The 14,604-nt window shown below is 47.3% G+C and overlaps 5 protein-coding genes across 5 annotated transcripts; 4 read left to right on the top strand and 1 right to left on the bottom strand.

Moving 5' to 3' along the window:
* Positions 1–508: 508 nt before the first annotated feature.
* On the top strand, positions 509–2,072 carry BJ212DRAFT_1302098 (uncharacterized protein; the record flags this gene model as incomplete). The annotated part of the gene is made up of 5 exons (XM_041333217.1): positions 509–1,054; positions 1,105–1,259; positions 1,342–1,370; positions 1,575–1,695; positions 1,811–2,072. The coding sequence occupies 5 exons, from the start codon at positions 509–511 to the stop codon at positions 2,070–2,072; spliced, it is 1,113 nt and encodes a 370-aa protein (XP_041189872.1).
* A 1,250-nt stretch (positions 2,073–3,322) lies between these two features.
* On the top strand, positions 3,323–5,639 carry BJ212DRAFT_1589452 (uncharacterized protein). The gene is made up of 18 exons (XM_041342463.1): positions 3,323–3,580; positions 3,638–3,725; positions 3,777–3,790; positions 3,852–3,872; positions 3,922–3,999; positions 4,048–4,075; positions 4,134–4,185; positions 4,239–4,282; positions 4,335–4,359; positions 4,412–4,439; positions 4,497–4,539; positions 4,587–4,687; positions 4,746–4,805; positions 4,861–4,888; positions 4,937–4,994; positions 5,056–5,080; positions 5,130–5,375; positions 5,433–5,639. Exons 1-17 carry the CDS (start codon positions 3,501–3,503, stop codon positions 5,320–5,322), a joined length of 966 nt encoding a protein of 321 aa, XP_041189871.1. The 5' UTR covers positions 3,323–3,500; the 3' UTR covers positions 5,323–5,375; positions 5,433–5,639.
* Positions 5,640–5,705: 66 nt separating this feature from the next.
* BJ212DRAFT_1483869 (uncharacterized protein) lies at positions 5,706–7,098 on the bottom strand (the record flags this gene model as incomplete). Its single annotated transcript, XM_041340691.1, has 3 exons — positions 5,706–6,003; positions 6,069–6,770; positions 6,830–7,098. 3 exons carry the CDS (start codon positions 7,096–7,098, stop codon positions 5,706–5,708), a joined length of 1,269 nt encoding a protein of 422 aa, XP_041189870.1.
* A 941-nt stretch (positions 7,099–8,039) lies between these two features.
* Positions 8,040–9,603, top strand: BJ212DRAFT_1302095 (uncharacterized protein; the record flags this gene model as incomplete). The annotated part of the gene is made up of 8 exons (XM_041333216.1): positions 8,040–8,153; positions 8,223–8,375; positions 8,500–8,627; positions 8,712–8,753; positions 8,818–8,878; positions 8,980–9,014; positions 9,068–9,171; positions 9,539–9,603. The coding sequence occupies 8 exons, from the start codon at positions 8,040–8,042 to the stop codon at positions 9,601–9,603; spliced, it is 702 nt and encodes a 233-aa protein (XP_041189869.1).
* A 972-nt stretch (positions 9,604–10,575) lies between these two features.
* BJ212DRAFT_1579237 (Alpha/Beta hydrolase protein) lies at positions 10,576–13,696 on the top strand. Its single transcript, XM_041342236.1, has 16 exons — positions 10,576–10,745; positions 10,798–10,842; positions 10,892–11,202; positions 11,256–11,436; positions 11,496–11,677; positions 11,740–11,793; positions 11,849–11,886; positions 11,947–12,001; positions 12,059–12,186; positions 12,239–12,270; positions 12,321–12,504; positions 12,561–12,750; positions 12,806–12,864; positions 12,911–12,975; positions 13,025–13,252; positions 13,303–13,696. The coding sequence occupies exons 3-16, from the start codon at positions 10,983–10,985 to the stop codon at positions 13,337–13,339; spliced, it is 1,653 nt and encodes a 550-aa protein (XP_041189868.1). The 5' UTR covers positions 10,576–10,745; positions 10,798–10,842; positions 10,892–10,982; the 3' UTR covers positions 13,340–13,696.
* Positions 13,697–14,604: the final 908 nt, after the last annotated feature.

The following is a 14,604-nucleotide window of genomic DNA, read 5'->3' as shown; positions in this document are numbered from 1 at the left end:
AGGCCTAAAGAAGTTCTAAACATGTGGGAAAATCCAGAATTTGTCCTGGCGGCGGCCAGAGTAGATATACTATCTTGACTTCTGATGGTTCTCTGGAACGATCATGTCAGGCGGGGTTCACTTTCACGACGAGAAAACGTACCCTGCAGTTTGGGAAGCCTTGGGAGCGCCAATTCATCTAGGAGAGTGACAAGAGAATTAGATAGCACAACCATGTATACATTCAATGTACTTACACTTCACGCCACGGAGAGATCAGTCACTCAATGGACTGCGCGTATTCCCTCACGCTGAGGTGTTTGCGAGTCCAGGTGTTGCAGACTAGTTAGTATTGTCCGACATAGGGTACGTTACCTCAATGGACAGAAATCGGAATGAGAAAAATACCACGTGTATTTGAGGGTGAACAATACCACTCCGGGAAAGGCCTTAAAAAAAAGAAAAAATTCGCGCCACTGCAACAATTTCCCCGTCTACATCTGAAAGAACGTCTCCCCCAGCAAAAGAAATGCAAAAATCAACCGCCAGTCCCTCAGCTGCCGTGCAATCAACAGGCAATGACTGCGTCGCCAGTCAACCCAACGACATAAAGCAAACGGCCGCCCAAACCCACACACTAACTTGTGGCAGGGCCGGATGTCCGGTCGTTATCGTTTACGACGTTGGGACTGACTGGCCCACGGTCAATTGCCTCGTCAATGACCACTCGCAGGTCTGTAAGGGCGGGCTCTATGTGCTCGCAAATTCACCTCCCCGTTCCGACGAACACGATCCACAATACGCGCTGAGCCCTCCGCAGCCCGTTCCAGAGAGCTCGGGTGCCAATAACGGAAATCGCGACAATGAAGTCATCGCGGGCAGTGGCCAACGGAGAAAAAAGGAAGACCAGAGAAAACAGGAGCTTGAGAATGACGAGTACACCGAAGATGTACAACCCACATCCGTCAGGTGCCGCGGATGTCAGAAGGCCATCAGCCTTGACAAGCGCTCCAGGTACTATCCTGGACTGTGGGTCAAGCACAGGGGCAAGTGTCCGGGCATCCTCAAGCTAGAGGTGAGCTAATCTCTCCTATGAACGGAACGAGTAACTAACCAAATTTATAGACAGATAGAGAACTAACCAGGAGAAGAGACTGGTCTTTTCCGTTAAATCCAGAACTGCGCCCGCAAGCCGCCTCCTTATTTGACGCGAGCGGAGAAAATTGGGAAGAGGGAGAGTCGGAAGATGATGAAGACGAGGACGGTGATGGGATTCAGCAGTAAGTCAGTCCTCGATGGGAGCAGATACTGTGATTTAACACGAACTTAGCGTTGAACGTGCGACTCTATAACGACTGCTAGGAAAGAGGTGAAAGGTGACGGGCGTACCGGTACGCCACTATGAAGGAATTCACGGAATTCATCTTAAATAATGTGGGTGAGTGTCAAAGGCGAAGATTCAGAGCGTGCTTATCAACCCTTTGCTCACTAGTATCAGACGTCCACGTCCCTTTGTTTACAAAACGTTGTTGCTTTCGTTTCAAAATACAATTTCCCTTTGATGTTCTCCAGGATTTCTGTGATGAGATCACTAGACAAACGAGTAGGCGTGGAAGATAATGATCCTTTGTGCACAATCAATGTCAAGCGCGGTATCATGATCGACATGGATATCACCGGTTTTGAGTGCTCGGAAGGAGCCGGCACCACGCGCACGTCTAGCTGGCATTCTTTGTCTTTGTGGTTGCTTTGTCTCTTCACCCGGACCGTACATCCGATCCCATTATTTGCAGTTTAACGTTCACATCACATTTTGTTGATCCATCGACAGCGGAATGCGATGTCCAGCCATCTATCATGACATGGTCATTCAACAGCCCACGCTCGGTCCCAACGCATTAACCTCACTGTTTTTGTATTGGACGAAGCGACAACCCCTCATTTCGTCAATCAACCGACGGCAGTCGACTTTCTGGTCGAACTCAGGTTGTGTTGTATTTGAGATATGCGGCCACGGCGCCAACTTGACTGATAGTTCTTCAAAGCTTCACGGTCTAGTCGTTGCTGTCGCAAGGTCTACACTTGAAAGATAAGTACATCTATTGCCTCCCGCCTGTCCCTTTGATATATCTCGCCCACGCCATATCATCGACCCCAACTCTACAACTGTCAAGTATACCGAGCGGCATGCTGCGTATGACGTCCATCAGAACTATCAGACTCCAATTGCAGTCTGCGGCGCTCCGTGACTGTGACGATGTTAACGATAGAGGCCCAGCTAAGCAGGTACCACGTTGTTCACGAAATGATACAGACGCAAATTGGTTCTGGATCACTGATCCTACGAAGTGCGACACCTTAACAGCTCCCGGATATGTGTTGCTGTCTACAGCCTCTGCGAGACATCTGCCTTAGTGATTTCGGGTATTTGGCGCCATGACGCCTTCTTAGGACAGCCATCGTCTTGATTATTTCTGGAGGGTTATGGCGACACAAGGCTATGCCACATGACTCACGCGTGATGATTTTGCGCCAAGACATCAATGAACGGAAAACCTCTGGGTGAAGCGAATACTAAAAATAAACACGACAAGACACATGGTTGCATGTGCGGTCTACGGAATGTGATCCATAATCATAAACAAGTCAGCTACACAGCCTTAGTCTCCCCTAGCTAGACCAAATAGAAGGGATACTCAACTCTGACTCAGAGTTGATAAATGCTCCAAGCCTCCTTGCGTCCGTAGGTCAGTTCTTTTAAGAACTAGTTTCTCTAAGTAGAGATTGTGGATGAAAGCTGAGACGGAGTTGTGCCCTGTAGTTCATTATGTCTTTACGCACCGCGCAGAAGACATCAATGATGACGCCCAGCCAGAAATTCGAATGATACACTCCCCCTTGATAGCATCTGCCAGACGGACAGTGACTTGTTCAAGTGACGGTTCGCTGCGGGCATGGAATTTGAAGAGCGGGAAACATATAAGAGAGGACTGACGGGACGGAGAACGTCTATACGCGCATTGGACCTGGCCCATAGCGTTGGAAGACGTCTGTCTGCTGTCGAGATGGTCGGTGAATGTTAAGCGCTGGATCTCACGTGCACGATCGAACTTCTTGGCCAGTGCATTCTAGGTATAAATCGACGTTATGGTAGCTGGTGATCGTGAGCGAGTAAAAATCGTATAAAGAGGTTTTCGGCCATGGCCCTCCGCGGATCCTGTCACTAGTACTAGATCTAGTACTAGTGCGAGTGAAGTAACAGGCACTGTATCGCTGACAAATGTTACAAAAATGGTTAACAAAGTTCCGAGCATAAGTAACTCCATTGCACTCTTAGATCTTGGTACTATAATAGGCTGAGCGCTACGCTCACATCCTCTTACGCTCTAGCTGAAACATTCACAGACCTTACATATCCGGTTACCGGTACTATTGGCGATGCTACTTTTCTTCCTTCGATCTACATCTCATCCTCTATATAAGCCCGATAATCAGAAAACGTCAGCAACTACATTCGCACCATGACCCAAGTCGCGGCGATGTACAGTTTCACTGGCGCAAACATGGCTTCCTTTATGACTGGTCTTGGCATATCATCTATGTATGATTGTGTTATCGAGAACCATGTCGATGGCAATATACTAACGAAGGCCGATAGAGTTTTCTTAATTTTGAGCGCACAAGTCTGGGTCTATTTCTGGAGACATAAAATCCGATCTCGGGAAAACAGGCAGAACAATGCTCTCGTACGAATTTACGTTGCATATCACAGACTGATCGCTGACAGTGTGGAACAGGTTATTTTCATCTGGTAAATATTATGCATGTTATGCATGCAGCAGTTGACGGAAAGATTGACGCTCGCGTTACAGGTTAATACAAGCCGCTCAAATGTGAGTCCCTATGGAAAATGTATGTACTGGCCACTGGAAGTCCTGCTAGGGTAATTACTACTCAGCTCTCGCGCATTCATACGATGGAGTTCGAGGATAAATCCCATTTCTTTGGTTTTATGTTGACGTTAGTACCGCCTGTGACTCGTTAAGGCGCTTTCTGACAGAACAACAGGGAATGGGGGATTTACATTGGAATAGGTGTAAGCGGGCTTCTCTTCCCCCGGTCTCGACCTAATTAAGCTCACTGTCGTTCCGCAGTCCTTGACCACGTCCCTTGTACATGGTGTTTTCATATGTAGGATTTTCAGACGTACGTGTCGCCAACTTACTACTATCATACTTCTTTCTGATGCGCGCGTGAAGTTGAGAAGAGTCTCTGTGGCAGACGGAGAATGTCATTCGTTTCGGTAGGCACTCCATTTGTCTGCTTCGGGAACAGCGACTAATTGCACTAATCAGATTGCATTTTTGGCCATGGAGCAAGGTGCGGTAGTTTACCTTGCAACGAATAATCGCTACTTAATCACGGAAAATAGTTTTTGGTCTTCTTAGTACAATCTGCCTGTAGGTCTAATTTCATCAGTATCACCCTGTCAGGCGTTTCTAAAATACGGGAAACAGCTTCAAACTACACGATCATCCTAACTACAGTGCCGTGGTTATTGTAAGTCTGTTCTACCTTTGATCATGATGCAACTCACAAGGATGAAGTGGTCTATTTTAATCTCGCTTGGTTGTTCAGCAATCAATGATGTTCTTATCGCTGGAACTTTGGCTTATATTCTCCACACACACAGGACTGTATCGCCAAGGTGATTAATTCGTTCGAGGATGAAATTAACCTCTGTAATTGACCATCTCGGTGTTCAGAACGAACCAAATGATCACGAAACTTGTCATATTCTGCTCGCAAACGGGTTTAATTACAACGCAAGTTCCTTGGTATTGACACATGATGGGTATGTACTCACTGCTTCCGGTGTAGCGTGACGGCATTCATCACTATGGGACTTGTGAGTGCTTCATCTCGCGCGTTAGCCATGGCTCTAACCAAGATGCAGTGGGCAGCTTGCCGTCTCGATATTAACCATCTATATATGTGTTTTCCTATTGGAGGCTGTGAGAGTCTTGTTGTCATCAACTCGAGCACACGGAATGTTCTGACGTCCTGGCTTGACAGTATATGCTACATGCCTTCTTGCCAAGTGAGTCGTTCTCAGTGGTAATAGAAGAGACTACTGATATCTTGTTCAGCTTCATCGCTCGGGAATCCTACCTGCAGCCACAGACAGTCCACCAAACCGAGAATTCTGAAATCAGTTTTGCACGTTTCACGCAGGCGATTCATGTAGGCTTACCAGACAATCACACCGGGCATCAGGAAACATTGGTAATGCAAGGAGGAACAAATTCCTCGAAAGATTCCTCGAAAGCGTCCTCTTGTTGAGTTGAGTCGCTATAATCCTTTGGGCATAATGCCGCCATCTCGGTGTTGTCGTAGTTAAGTTATCATCGTAAGCATGTATCGAGAAGCTGCTCAACATTCATCCATTGTAGTTACATTCATCGGCCGTAGTCAGACCGTTAGTAGAGGGAATACAGATAGTTTATTACCTGAGATGCCTCGTCCTTCTCTACCATGAGACTTACTGATGAAGATCTCTATTATAGCCTTGCTTTAACACAGCTTTTAAACTGCGGACATGTTTAATCATATACATCTATCTTGCAGACACGTCGAGCTCACGTTCTCCTCACGACTGTCGGATGCAGAACTGATGAAGACAACACGCGATAACACCTACATAAAATGAGTAATCTAATAGAATATCAAATGAGAACCTCCATCCCGCCCCATTCCAACACCCTGAACAAAGTCACATCACCAGCTCTTGTAGGATCAACTCCAACTACATCCACCCACCAAGCAACGTCTTTCTCTGCTTGCATTTGTGCATTGGCCCAATTTGCTAAGTGCTCCTTACAAATACCTTTGAATAGCATGCATATGCGAGTCACGACGTCAGGCTGCGGAGAAATGCATAAAGAAGCGGCGCGTTCGTATGCCGCTTGAGGGACGAATCGGAGGGCAATATATTCGTGCTTAAGGAAAGATGGTAACCAGTAGCTACCACGGCAATTTTAGTGACGTGTTTATGATTTGACAGCCTGAGGTTGCGCATATGTACGCACGTTATGAATGATGTTCTAGCTTCGGTGTGAAGTCCCAAAACCTTGAGTGATTTATCGAGGTAAACTGTTGCTTTGTCCACTGAAATGACGATTGAATCCATATCATCGAGGCTGCTGGATATTGGATTGAATGTATCCGCTGGTTGCGGTTTGGATGCCGGTGACCGGGGAAATGCTTGCACATTTGTCCTGCGAAGAGTAATACAAGTTAGGAGAGTGATTCCTGTATCATCAGGGGACTTACTCCGCCTCCCAGAACAGTACGACACATCTAAATCAGAATTACGTTCAGTCAGACTCCCATCTTGATGGGTGCGGACATTCCATTCTAGACGCTGCCCATAGTCTTCTGTGGTAACAACGGGATAGATGACAGAGAGGCTCCACTCAGGAATAAGGGAGAGCTTGACAGAAACATCGATATCGGAGGGCGAGAATAGATAAATGACTGGCTTTTTAACACGCGGACTTGAACACACAAAAAATTGAAGATTGATCGAGTCACCGTCCTTGATGTTGTACGAATCGATACTCCGGTTCGCATCCATTATTACCCCACCCAAAACTGCCTCAACAGGGGTGAAACTTAATGTCTGCCTAGCATCAGCAACGAGTTTGTTCACCCGCATTTCCCTCGATATTTTAGCAGTCTGAATCTCGCCAGATGGAAGAACAACTTTGATTGTGACCTTGTCATCGTTCCTGATATGTGGTCTCAACTTCAGTACTGAAAACACTTGTAGAATATTTGGGATACGTACGAACTGTCCTGTTCGTTAACCTGACTTGGCGCCGATTGATTGTCAGGCAACGAAATAGCACAACTTGAAGCATCAAGCGGCAGTGGGACGGGTGATGTCACTTCCCCACGCCGAGTCACCTCGATGACGCTAAGTAAGTCAACGACATCGTCCCATGTTTCGGCCACGATGTCCACATAGTGGCCATCACAAGCATCGAGTTGATTGGTCCGCAATGTGATCACATCTTTCGGGATCCTTGGGAAATGTTTGCAGGCAGAGTTAAGCATAAGCTTATGATAAGTATCTACTATGAGCGATTAAAGATTTGAATAGTCATTCCACTCACATTATATGACCTTTGTCGTTTAACCATGACTCGTTTTTGACCATGTTTCAGAACAATACATGGCAAAATTTGCTTCTCTTCAGTCTGAGTCTTCCTATTAGAAACAGACATTCAGAGATACGAAGTTTGAAGCTTTCAAGTAGCGGGTGACGACACTGTCTATGAGCTGGCACTAAATCCCTTAATAACAGCAGGCGGATCGGTAGCTATTGCATCCACCACGTCATGCTATGTTGCTGCACACTTTTTGCCGCTGGTCTGTGGCGCATCTCTCTCTTTCGCATACGTGCATGAGTAATATTGGGCAAATTAATTGACATGCTCGGCGAGTTCCGTCCCGACATTGAACGTAAACTCAGATATGGTGCTACGTGGCGGGGAGCGAAGGAGAACAAGGTTTGGAGCCGGGAGGGTGCATGAGGGAAGTGGTTGTGCATCAGCCAGAGGATGCTAGATGTAGGTGATATTGCGAGGTCCAGTGATCGCATGGGGGTGCTTGGCTCAGGTAGCAGCGTTAAAGGGGGGACGAGGGGGGATGGAGTCGGACACAATGAAGGTAGTAAGGGTTCAGCAAAACTGGGAGGGCATAGTTGGAGTAGGCGTGGTGCCAGATGGTATGGTTGGGTGTGGTTGGGTGGTAAAAGTGTGCTAGAGGCCAGCAGGAGCTTGAGAGCCGGGATGGCGCAGTTTGATGGTGGGAGGTGTACCTGGGTACTGGAAGGATGCTGGAAGCACTCCCGAGTAAAATGAGGGTGCTGGATGGTGCTGGAGGGCTGCAAGGGATATCATAGAGGGTGCGGTTGGGCAAAAGGTGCCAGAGGATGTTGGGTGTGGTGGCGATGAAAATCAGCACCTATAACAACTGGGCGAGTCACGGAAGCGATGGCATGGAGGAGGGCCGCTGTTAGAATGAACTTTGGCATGATCGCAAACTCACCTTTACTGCCGACCCCGCAGCGCACTCGTATAGGACCTGTCTTGCAGTTCCACGGCGCTGTACGCTTGTTTCCTAAATGTCTTAGTAGAGCTTGCTTAGGCATTCAGTGTTGAGTGTTTATGCTACAGGGTGCCGCGAGGAGTCAGTGGCGGCAGCCTGGGACCGGAGTTTCAATGAACTCTCCTCTCACCATCATCCTAGTGCATTACTACCGCTATCGACTGGCTCACTCGTCGTGCACCTGCCTACCTGGAATTCCTACATCCAGTGACTCCAACCTGGTGCGTGCTTTGTGTATTGAAGACTCCGGCAAGCGAGCAAAGTTGCTAAAACCACTTCATACTATGATGAGTCGGATGTTCTTAACGAGTCTTATGTACTTATATTTTCTTCTGTCGCCTTGAGAGTATGGTTACCTACTACTACAAAGACTTGTACCTGTTTGGGACAGTGTTTTTCAGCTTGTCCAGCTCAAGCGTGAATCATCCCCAACTGTCACGGTTGCTGTTGAGGCATCTAGTATCTGACCCAAGGTATGCATCGGCCTCTTCAATGCAGCTATGGAACACGCCTACCATTCTTTCAGAATACGGATACTCAAAATAGAACACATAAAGTCCGAGTCAGCCGCTTGAGACCCTTCCGAGTCATAACTTGAAGTGAGTGTCTCCTGTCATTGTATTAGGTAGCATACAAACGACATGTTTACATTTGCTGCTGCAGTATTGTCATCCGGCTCATCCCTACATTGAAGCACGGTGCTCCTGTGTCAATGAACTGCCTTGTGTGTCATGTTCCGACAGCTCAACATTTTGAACAGCAGAAACCCAAAACCTACAGCATTCTCTTGTGTGCTAAGTCTTATCGCGATGCTTACTGTTACAGTGTTACACTGCTGAGGGCTCGAGGCTTTGGATCCTGTAAGTCCCATTACTCTGGTTATCCCTATGGTCATGCACTCATTCACGTCTAGGTTGCCGACCGCGAACACGGTCGAAACTACCGCGAAGTTCCCCAGCAGCACGCCACATCAACCAGGCACTAGGTATCATCAGCAGGGGCAGGACAGAGGAGCTGGTGCGAATGAGTGTAAGTACGGGCATGCAGCCCATTTTATAGCTTTTTTTGATCTTCGAAATGGACTTTTTCCATCGATTTGCGTCAATACATTCTGAGAACCAAAGGATGCGAGCTGCTTTCAGTTATTTCACTCGTATCGATGGAATGAGTCTCTGTCAACGTTTCAACGCTCATTAACAGACATCCGACTTTTCAGATTCCACCGATTTCCGTTCATCTCCGTGCGAGGGCGTCCGTCCGATTTCAATGGGGTGGAACAGTCTCGAGTATAACTTTGCAAGTTGGCTAGACGACTTGTCCTCTATCAAAATCACAATGATTCGATAATTGCTTGATGAAAGGCCGACTTGAATTTATCCACTAGAAATTGTGCCTGGTGTGAATGATCCTGAGCTATCTACAATACTCTCGTTCTACGGCGTGGGTTGACTGTGTGCACAATCAATGCATCACCAGCCCGACTGACGCAGTCCCTCTGTTTACAAAAGTGAAATTAGAAAAGTGAAAAGTAAAGCATCTTTCACGAAACGGGATTCCGTCCTCCTTATGTCCCCGCCACATGGCAGGCGACCACTCGTCCACGAGGTTGGTGAGTGTCTGGACGTGGCCGCATGCAGCCAGCTGGGGACACGCGGTCGGCGTAGTACAACGAAAGTGAAAAAACAGGCAAATATAAACAGCGCTATGCATAGGTTCGAGATCTGCATGAGGGTGCGAGAATGTCGTAGCAGTTTTACACAGGCAATGAGTGCGAACATGGGCAGCGAACATGAATACTGATGACACGTTTAGTGACCCGCCATAGGCATAGCCAAATATGGTGAATGACAGCCTAAACATCCAGCCTGTGTGGCGTTCAATAACACCGATAACAAATACTAGACGGGAATGACTCACAGCAAAGGCTTCGTGACGAAAAGTACGAGACAAATCGGACGAGTGAAGATCGTCTTCACTGAGTTCTTCACCGTTCCAAGTCCTTTCCTTCCGATAGTGCATCTCCACTATCTTTCGTCTCAAATGTCATTTTGGGAGGAGCTCCAAGCGATGCAGCCCAAGCGTCAGCGGTCCCTGAATAACTGCTATGTTGATAAGGAGCGGAATCCACACCTGGAGGATTGACACCCGGCATAACATACACGATGGAATTTGACAGCCCCTCGTTGGCCAAGAACGACCACGTTTGTGTAGTCAGCACATTGGAGGATATTAAATGCATACCGTATCCCAGATATGATCGTGATGGAAGAGCGGTCGGATTACTCCACGATATTTATGTCTGTCCGGCGGTGCACCGTTGATTTACCTCGCAACTTGAACGCAGCTCAGAAATACTGAAAGTAGGATGGTTACCGATGGCGATCAAGCCTCCGAAGCTTCGGACACAATTGAACTCTTCCATCATGTGATCATGATATAGTACCGATTCCAACCGGTTGAGATTCTCACACAAGTATTCATTGTTCTGGACACCACATTGGCAGCAACTTACTGTAAATGTGGATCTATTGCAGATTCGAAGAAGTAAAAAATCGAGTGTATGATAATGACAAGAGGGGTGCACGTGGGGTGTGGGTCCTATGAAACTGCAGGGAAGTATTGTGCATGCTGACCCGAAAGCAGAGAAAATCCAAATATCAATGAATGTATCACCACATGAAGTACCTGGTGAGTGACACATCACTGTTTCGCGATTGTACTAATAGTAATTGAATAGTACAAGTATTTCGGTCGCCTTCGGATCTACTCTCGCAACTGAGGTTTATAATGTCCGTCACGTCGTGTCATCTTCATCACCCCAGTCAAAGATGCTTATCACTGCGCAATCTGTGGGATTGAAACTGTCTACTGGAGCCAATCTATTGGTCGTATCGCAGCTTTTGCTTGCGCTAGAAGCATTGTCTGCTCCGGCAGCCACTGTATCTGCACCCATCGTCAACTTGGGTTATGTCCAATACCAGGGATCGGTTGACACAGCGACAAACATCACCAGCTTCCTTGGAATACGCTACGCGGCTCCTCCAGTTGGTGCGTCTAGTTTTGTTTGTTGCACACTCTCAGCTCACGCACCAAGCGCATAGGCGACTTAAGATGGGCAGCTCCACAACCTCCATTGGCCGTCTCTGGGGTTGTTGAACAAGCTACCATGCAACCGAACGAATGCTATCAAGCGCCCGTAGGCAACTCTTCAACGAATCCGTTTGAAAGCACCTCTATGAGGAAAAGGGCCATTAGTCAATCTGAAGACTGTTTATTCTTGAAGTAAGCCCTGTCATGGGACGATGGTGTTGACATTTACAATCAGTGATTGCGTCCGGTAGTGTATACACTCCTGGAAGTGAAGTAGTGGCCACTCCGGGAGGAGGGCTCCCAGTTGTCGTTTGGATTCACGGAGGGGGGTATATTGAAGGAGCTGCAAGCGACTATAATGGCGCAGATCTAATTGTGCACTCGAACCACGGTGCCATCACTGTCTTAATTCAGTACCGCCTCGGTTTATTCGGTATGTTTTCGCTGCACCTCTCAGTTTCAGATGCGTACTGAGGTGTATACACTACCGATTAGGTTTTCTTCCTGGGGAAGCGGTCAAGGAAGGGGGCGCACTCAATGCTGGACTACGTACGCAATTATCATGGTCTGGCAATTATTCAGATTCAACTGAACTTGTTCTAAGTCGACCAGAATTATGCGTTACAGTGGGTGCAGGCCTACGTGAGCGGAACTCTTTACTTGCGCAGTATACCCCAGCTGATAGAAAGCTTGTCCGGATAGATAAGTAGCTTCAGCGGCGACCCCACAAAGGTCACAATTTGGGGAGAGTCCGCTGGTGAGCTGCACTAGGTACTCTTCGTCACTACCATCTTTATTTACTACTTTGTTTCAGGTGCCGGTTCAGTGCTACAGCATATTGTTGCCCATGGAGGAAACACGCAGCCTCCCCTCTTCAAGACCGCCATGACGAGTTCTACATTCTTGCCATCCCAATACAACTACAATGACCGGATTCCGGAGGTGATTCTTATTCATGAGGACGATGTTGCAGGGTCCTGAATACCACTATCAGATGTTGTATAGTGAGGTCGTCAATGGAACAAGGTAAATCCTTTGAAACACCGCCATTCCATATCTAATTCCTTGACTCGCAGCTGTGCCTCAAGTTCGGATACTCTCTCTTGTTTACGCACCACAGATGCCAATACGCTGCAGACCTTGAACTATAACATCAACGTCAACGGGTTCTTTGGCACGTTCGTATTCGTGCCTGTTGTGGACGGCACTTTCATCTTGGAGAGGCCTACCGTGACGATAAGGAAGGGTCGTTTGAATGGCGTACGATCCATGAATGCATCTATTTCACAAGCGAACTGAAACCCTTTCTCCCTTAGGACTATCTCCTTTCTATGACCAATTCGCGTGAGGGGAACTATTTCGTCGACCAATCAATGACATTGGATGTCGCAGATTATGTCAAGACGCTTTTCCCGAATTTCGGTTCTGCTCAGGTTGCTGAAGCGGTGACGCTGTACCAGAACTATGGAAGTAACGTTAACCAAGCAAATCTTGTGATGGGCGAATGTATGTGTATTTTTGAAGCGATGATCAACGTCCCTGATTTCATGGGTCGTTTTAGCAATATTCCTTTGCCCCACTTATTATCTCCTCTTAGAATTTGGAGAACGAGCTTGGAAAGTGAGTTCAAGGAAACTTGCAATTTATGTATACTCAATACAAGCAGGGCGAGTTTGCAATCCCGCCTGGCCTACATGGATATGATCTTATATACTACTTCACTTCATTTGAGTAAGTTGAAGCAATGGGTCAACTCTTACTATGATTGATACTGTTTCAGCGGTGGTCTTCCACACAACAATACGCAGTTCATCACTGCTTTCTCGAATTCATTCATGGCTATGGCCATGTTTGAGACTCCTGACGACAGATACACCCCAGGGGATATCACACCTTCCTGGAGATCTTGGCGATATGATTTGACAGAGATGATGTTCAACGAGACATCCGCGGGAGTAGCCGACGTTCACACTTTCAAGACTGATAGCGCCTTGCTGGAGCGTTGCGCGTGAGTACCATATTTATGATGAGCCAAAGTGCTGAGCTAAAGGCACGTAGCTACTGGCTAGACGTGTCAGGGTATTCAGCGCAGTGAATGGAAGTTGAGCACTGCTCTGGTATCTGCGTGAGTTGAATGGTCTCACAACATGTTTGTCATCCGTATATCAGCTTGTCACAAATGCTCTGGTCGTAGGATTAGTACGCGGCGAGACATATAATCTTTTTGTTCTGAGTGGGTGATGCGTTTGTTCGAGACACTCGATTGGCTGGCTGCGCGGACGTTCAAGTTCAAATTGGTCATGACTCACTGCCCCGCAGCGTTTTTGGAAGTGATCGAGCTACAAGGACCGTCAAGCAGCCAAGTTCTGCCCCGATATTTCACGTCACATCAGACCAAGATGTCTGTTTGACTCACTGCCAGCGTCACGAATTATTTGTTATCAGATACAGGGATTCTAATTTACATGCCTAATACCCTGGCGTGACGGCCCACAGTCCAACATTACCGCCAACGTCGCCTTGTAGTATCTTCTTCGCGTGTGGATAAAAACCATCATTGACGAATTCTAATTTTTGTTCTACAAACACTGCGCTGCAGACACCGTCCGCTTAAGTTGTCGGCGGGTGGGAGAGACTGGACAATACTGAGCACATCCACACTGAATTCACTTCATGACAACATCTCATCCCTTCACAGGACCTCCTGCACACTAAGCTCAAGGCAACGAAGGAAGGCAATGGTTGTGATGAGGCAGCGTCCATGGTATACTGTATACTCATTGTAAAGTTCGATGGCTCAGGATAGGTGAGCAGACGGGAACGTCTGGGAGTAGGTTGGAAGAGAGGAGTGACGCGGGTTTCATCTGCTTTCAAGAACTCCCGGGCCACGAAGGGGATAGGGCATCCATGGTTCCACCAACTAGTCACGGTATTTCAGGAGAAAAGCTTTGCCAATCTTGACTCTCTGATGCATCACCGGGTACGAGATTCTGTCGTTGGTCAGTGTTCAGTTCTCAGTATTAGCTATGGACATCACTAGACGACCTCCTACCATTAAGTCTGCGCAGCGGTCCCACCTCAGATTCCAAGACGATAGGGAAACCTGTACCATACTAGTACTCGTCAGTCATTCAATTAATTTGGAATAATATATCATGATGACAGACCACCTGGCACCCACATATGGCGCTAATGACGAGATCCATATATATTTTCTGAGTTCGAAAGCTTGGACACGATTACCAGCTTCCTTGTTTTCTGACACGAATCTTGGCCAACTCCGACCAGTGGCTGAAACCAGGCCACCTTGTTGGTTCATACAACTTAGCAAGATAGAGACGGGAAACTTAAGCGCGCATT

Source organism: Suillus subaureus (genome assembly GCF_016647635.1).
Source record: "Suillus subaureus strain MN1 chromosome Unknown BJ212scaffold_30, whole genome shotgun sequence".
NCBI lineage: Eukaryota > Fungi > Basidiomycota > Agaricomycetes > Boletales > Suillaceae > Suillus > Suillus subaureus.
This window is presented reverse-complemented; position numbering and strand designations above follow the sequence as displayed.

Excerpts from the sequence above, each read along its gene's own strand:
- BJ212DRAFT_1589452 (XM_041342463.1), top strand. The coding sequence starts at position 3,501 with ATGACCCAAGTCGCGGCGATGTACAGTTTCACTGGCGCAAACATGGCT. Across the intron at positions 4,186-4,238 it reads CATATGTAGGATTTTCAGAC|TTGAGAAGAGTCTCTGTGGC; the intron begins GTACGTGTCGCC and ends GCGCGCGTGAAG. Across the intron at positions 4,360-4,411 it reads ATTTTTGGCCATGGAGCAAG|TTTTTGGTCTTCTTAGTACA; the intron begins GTGCGGTAGTTT and ends CACGGAAAATAG.
- BJ212DRAFT_1579237 (XM_041342236.1), top strand. The coding sequence starts at position 10,983 with ATGCTTATCACTGCGCAATCTGTGGGATTGAAACTGTCTACTGGAGCC. Across the intron at positions 11,203-11,255 it reads CTACGCGGCTCCTCCAGTTG|GCGACTTAAGATGGGCAGCT; the intron begins GTGCGTCTAGTT and ends CCAAGCGCATAG. Across the intron at positions 12,976-13,024 it reads TACTACTTCACTTCATTTGA|CGGTGGTCTTCCACACAACA; the intron begins GTAAGTTGAAGC and ends ATACTGTTTCAG.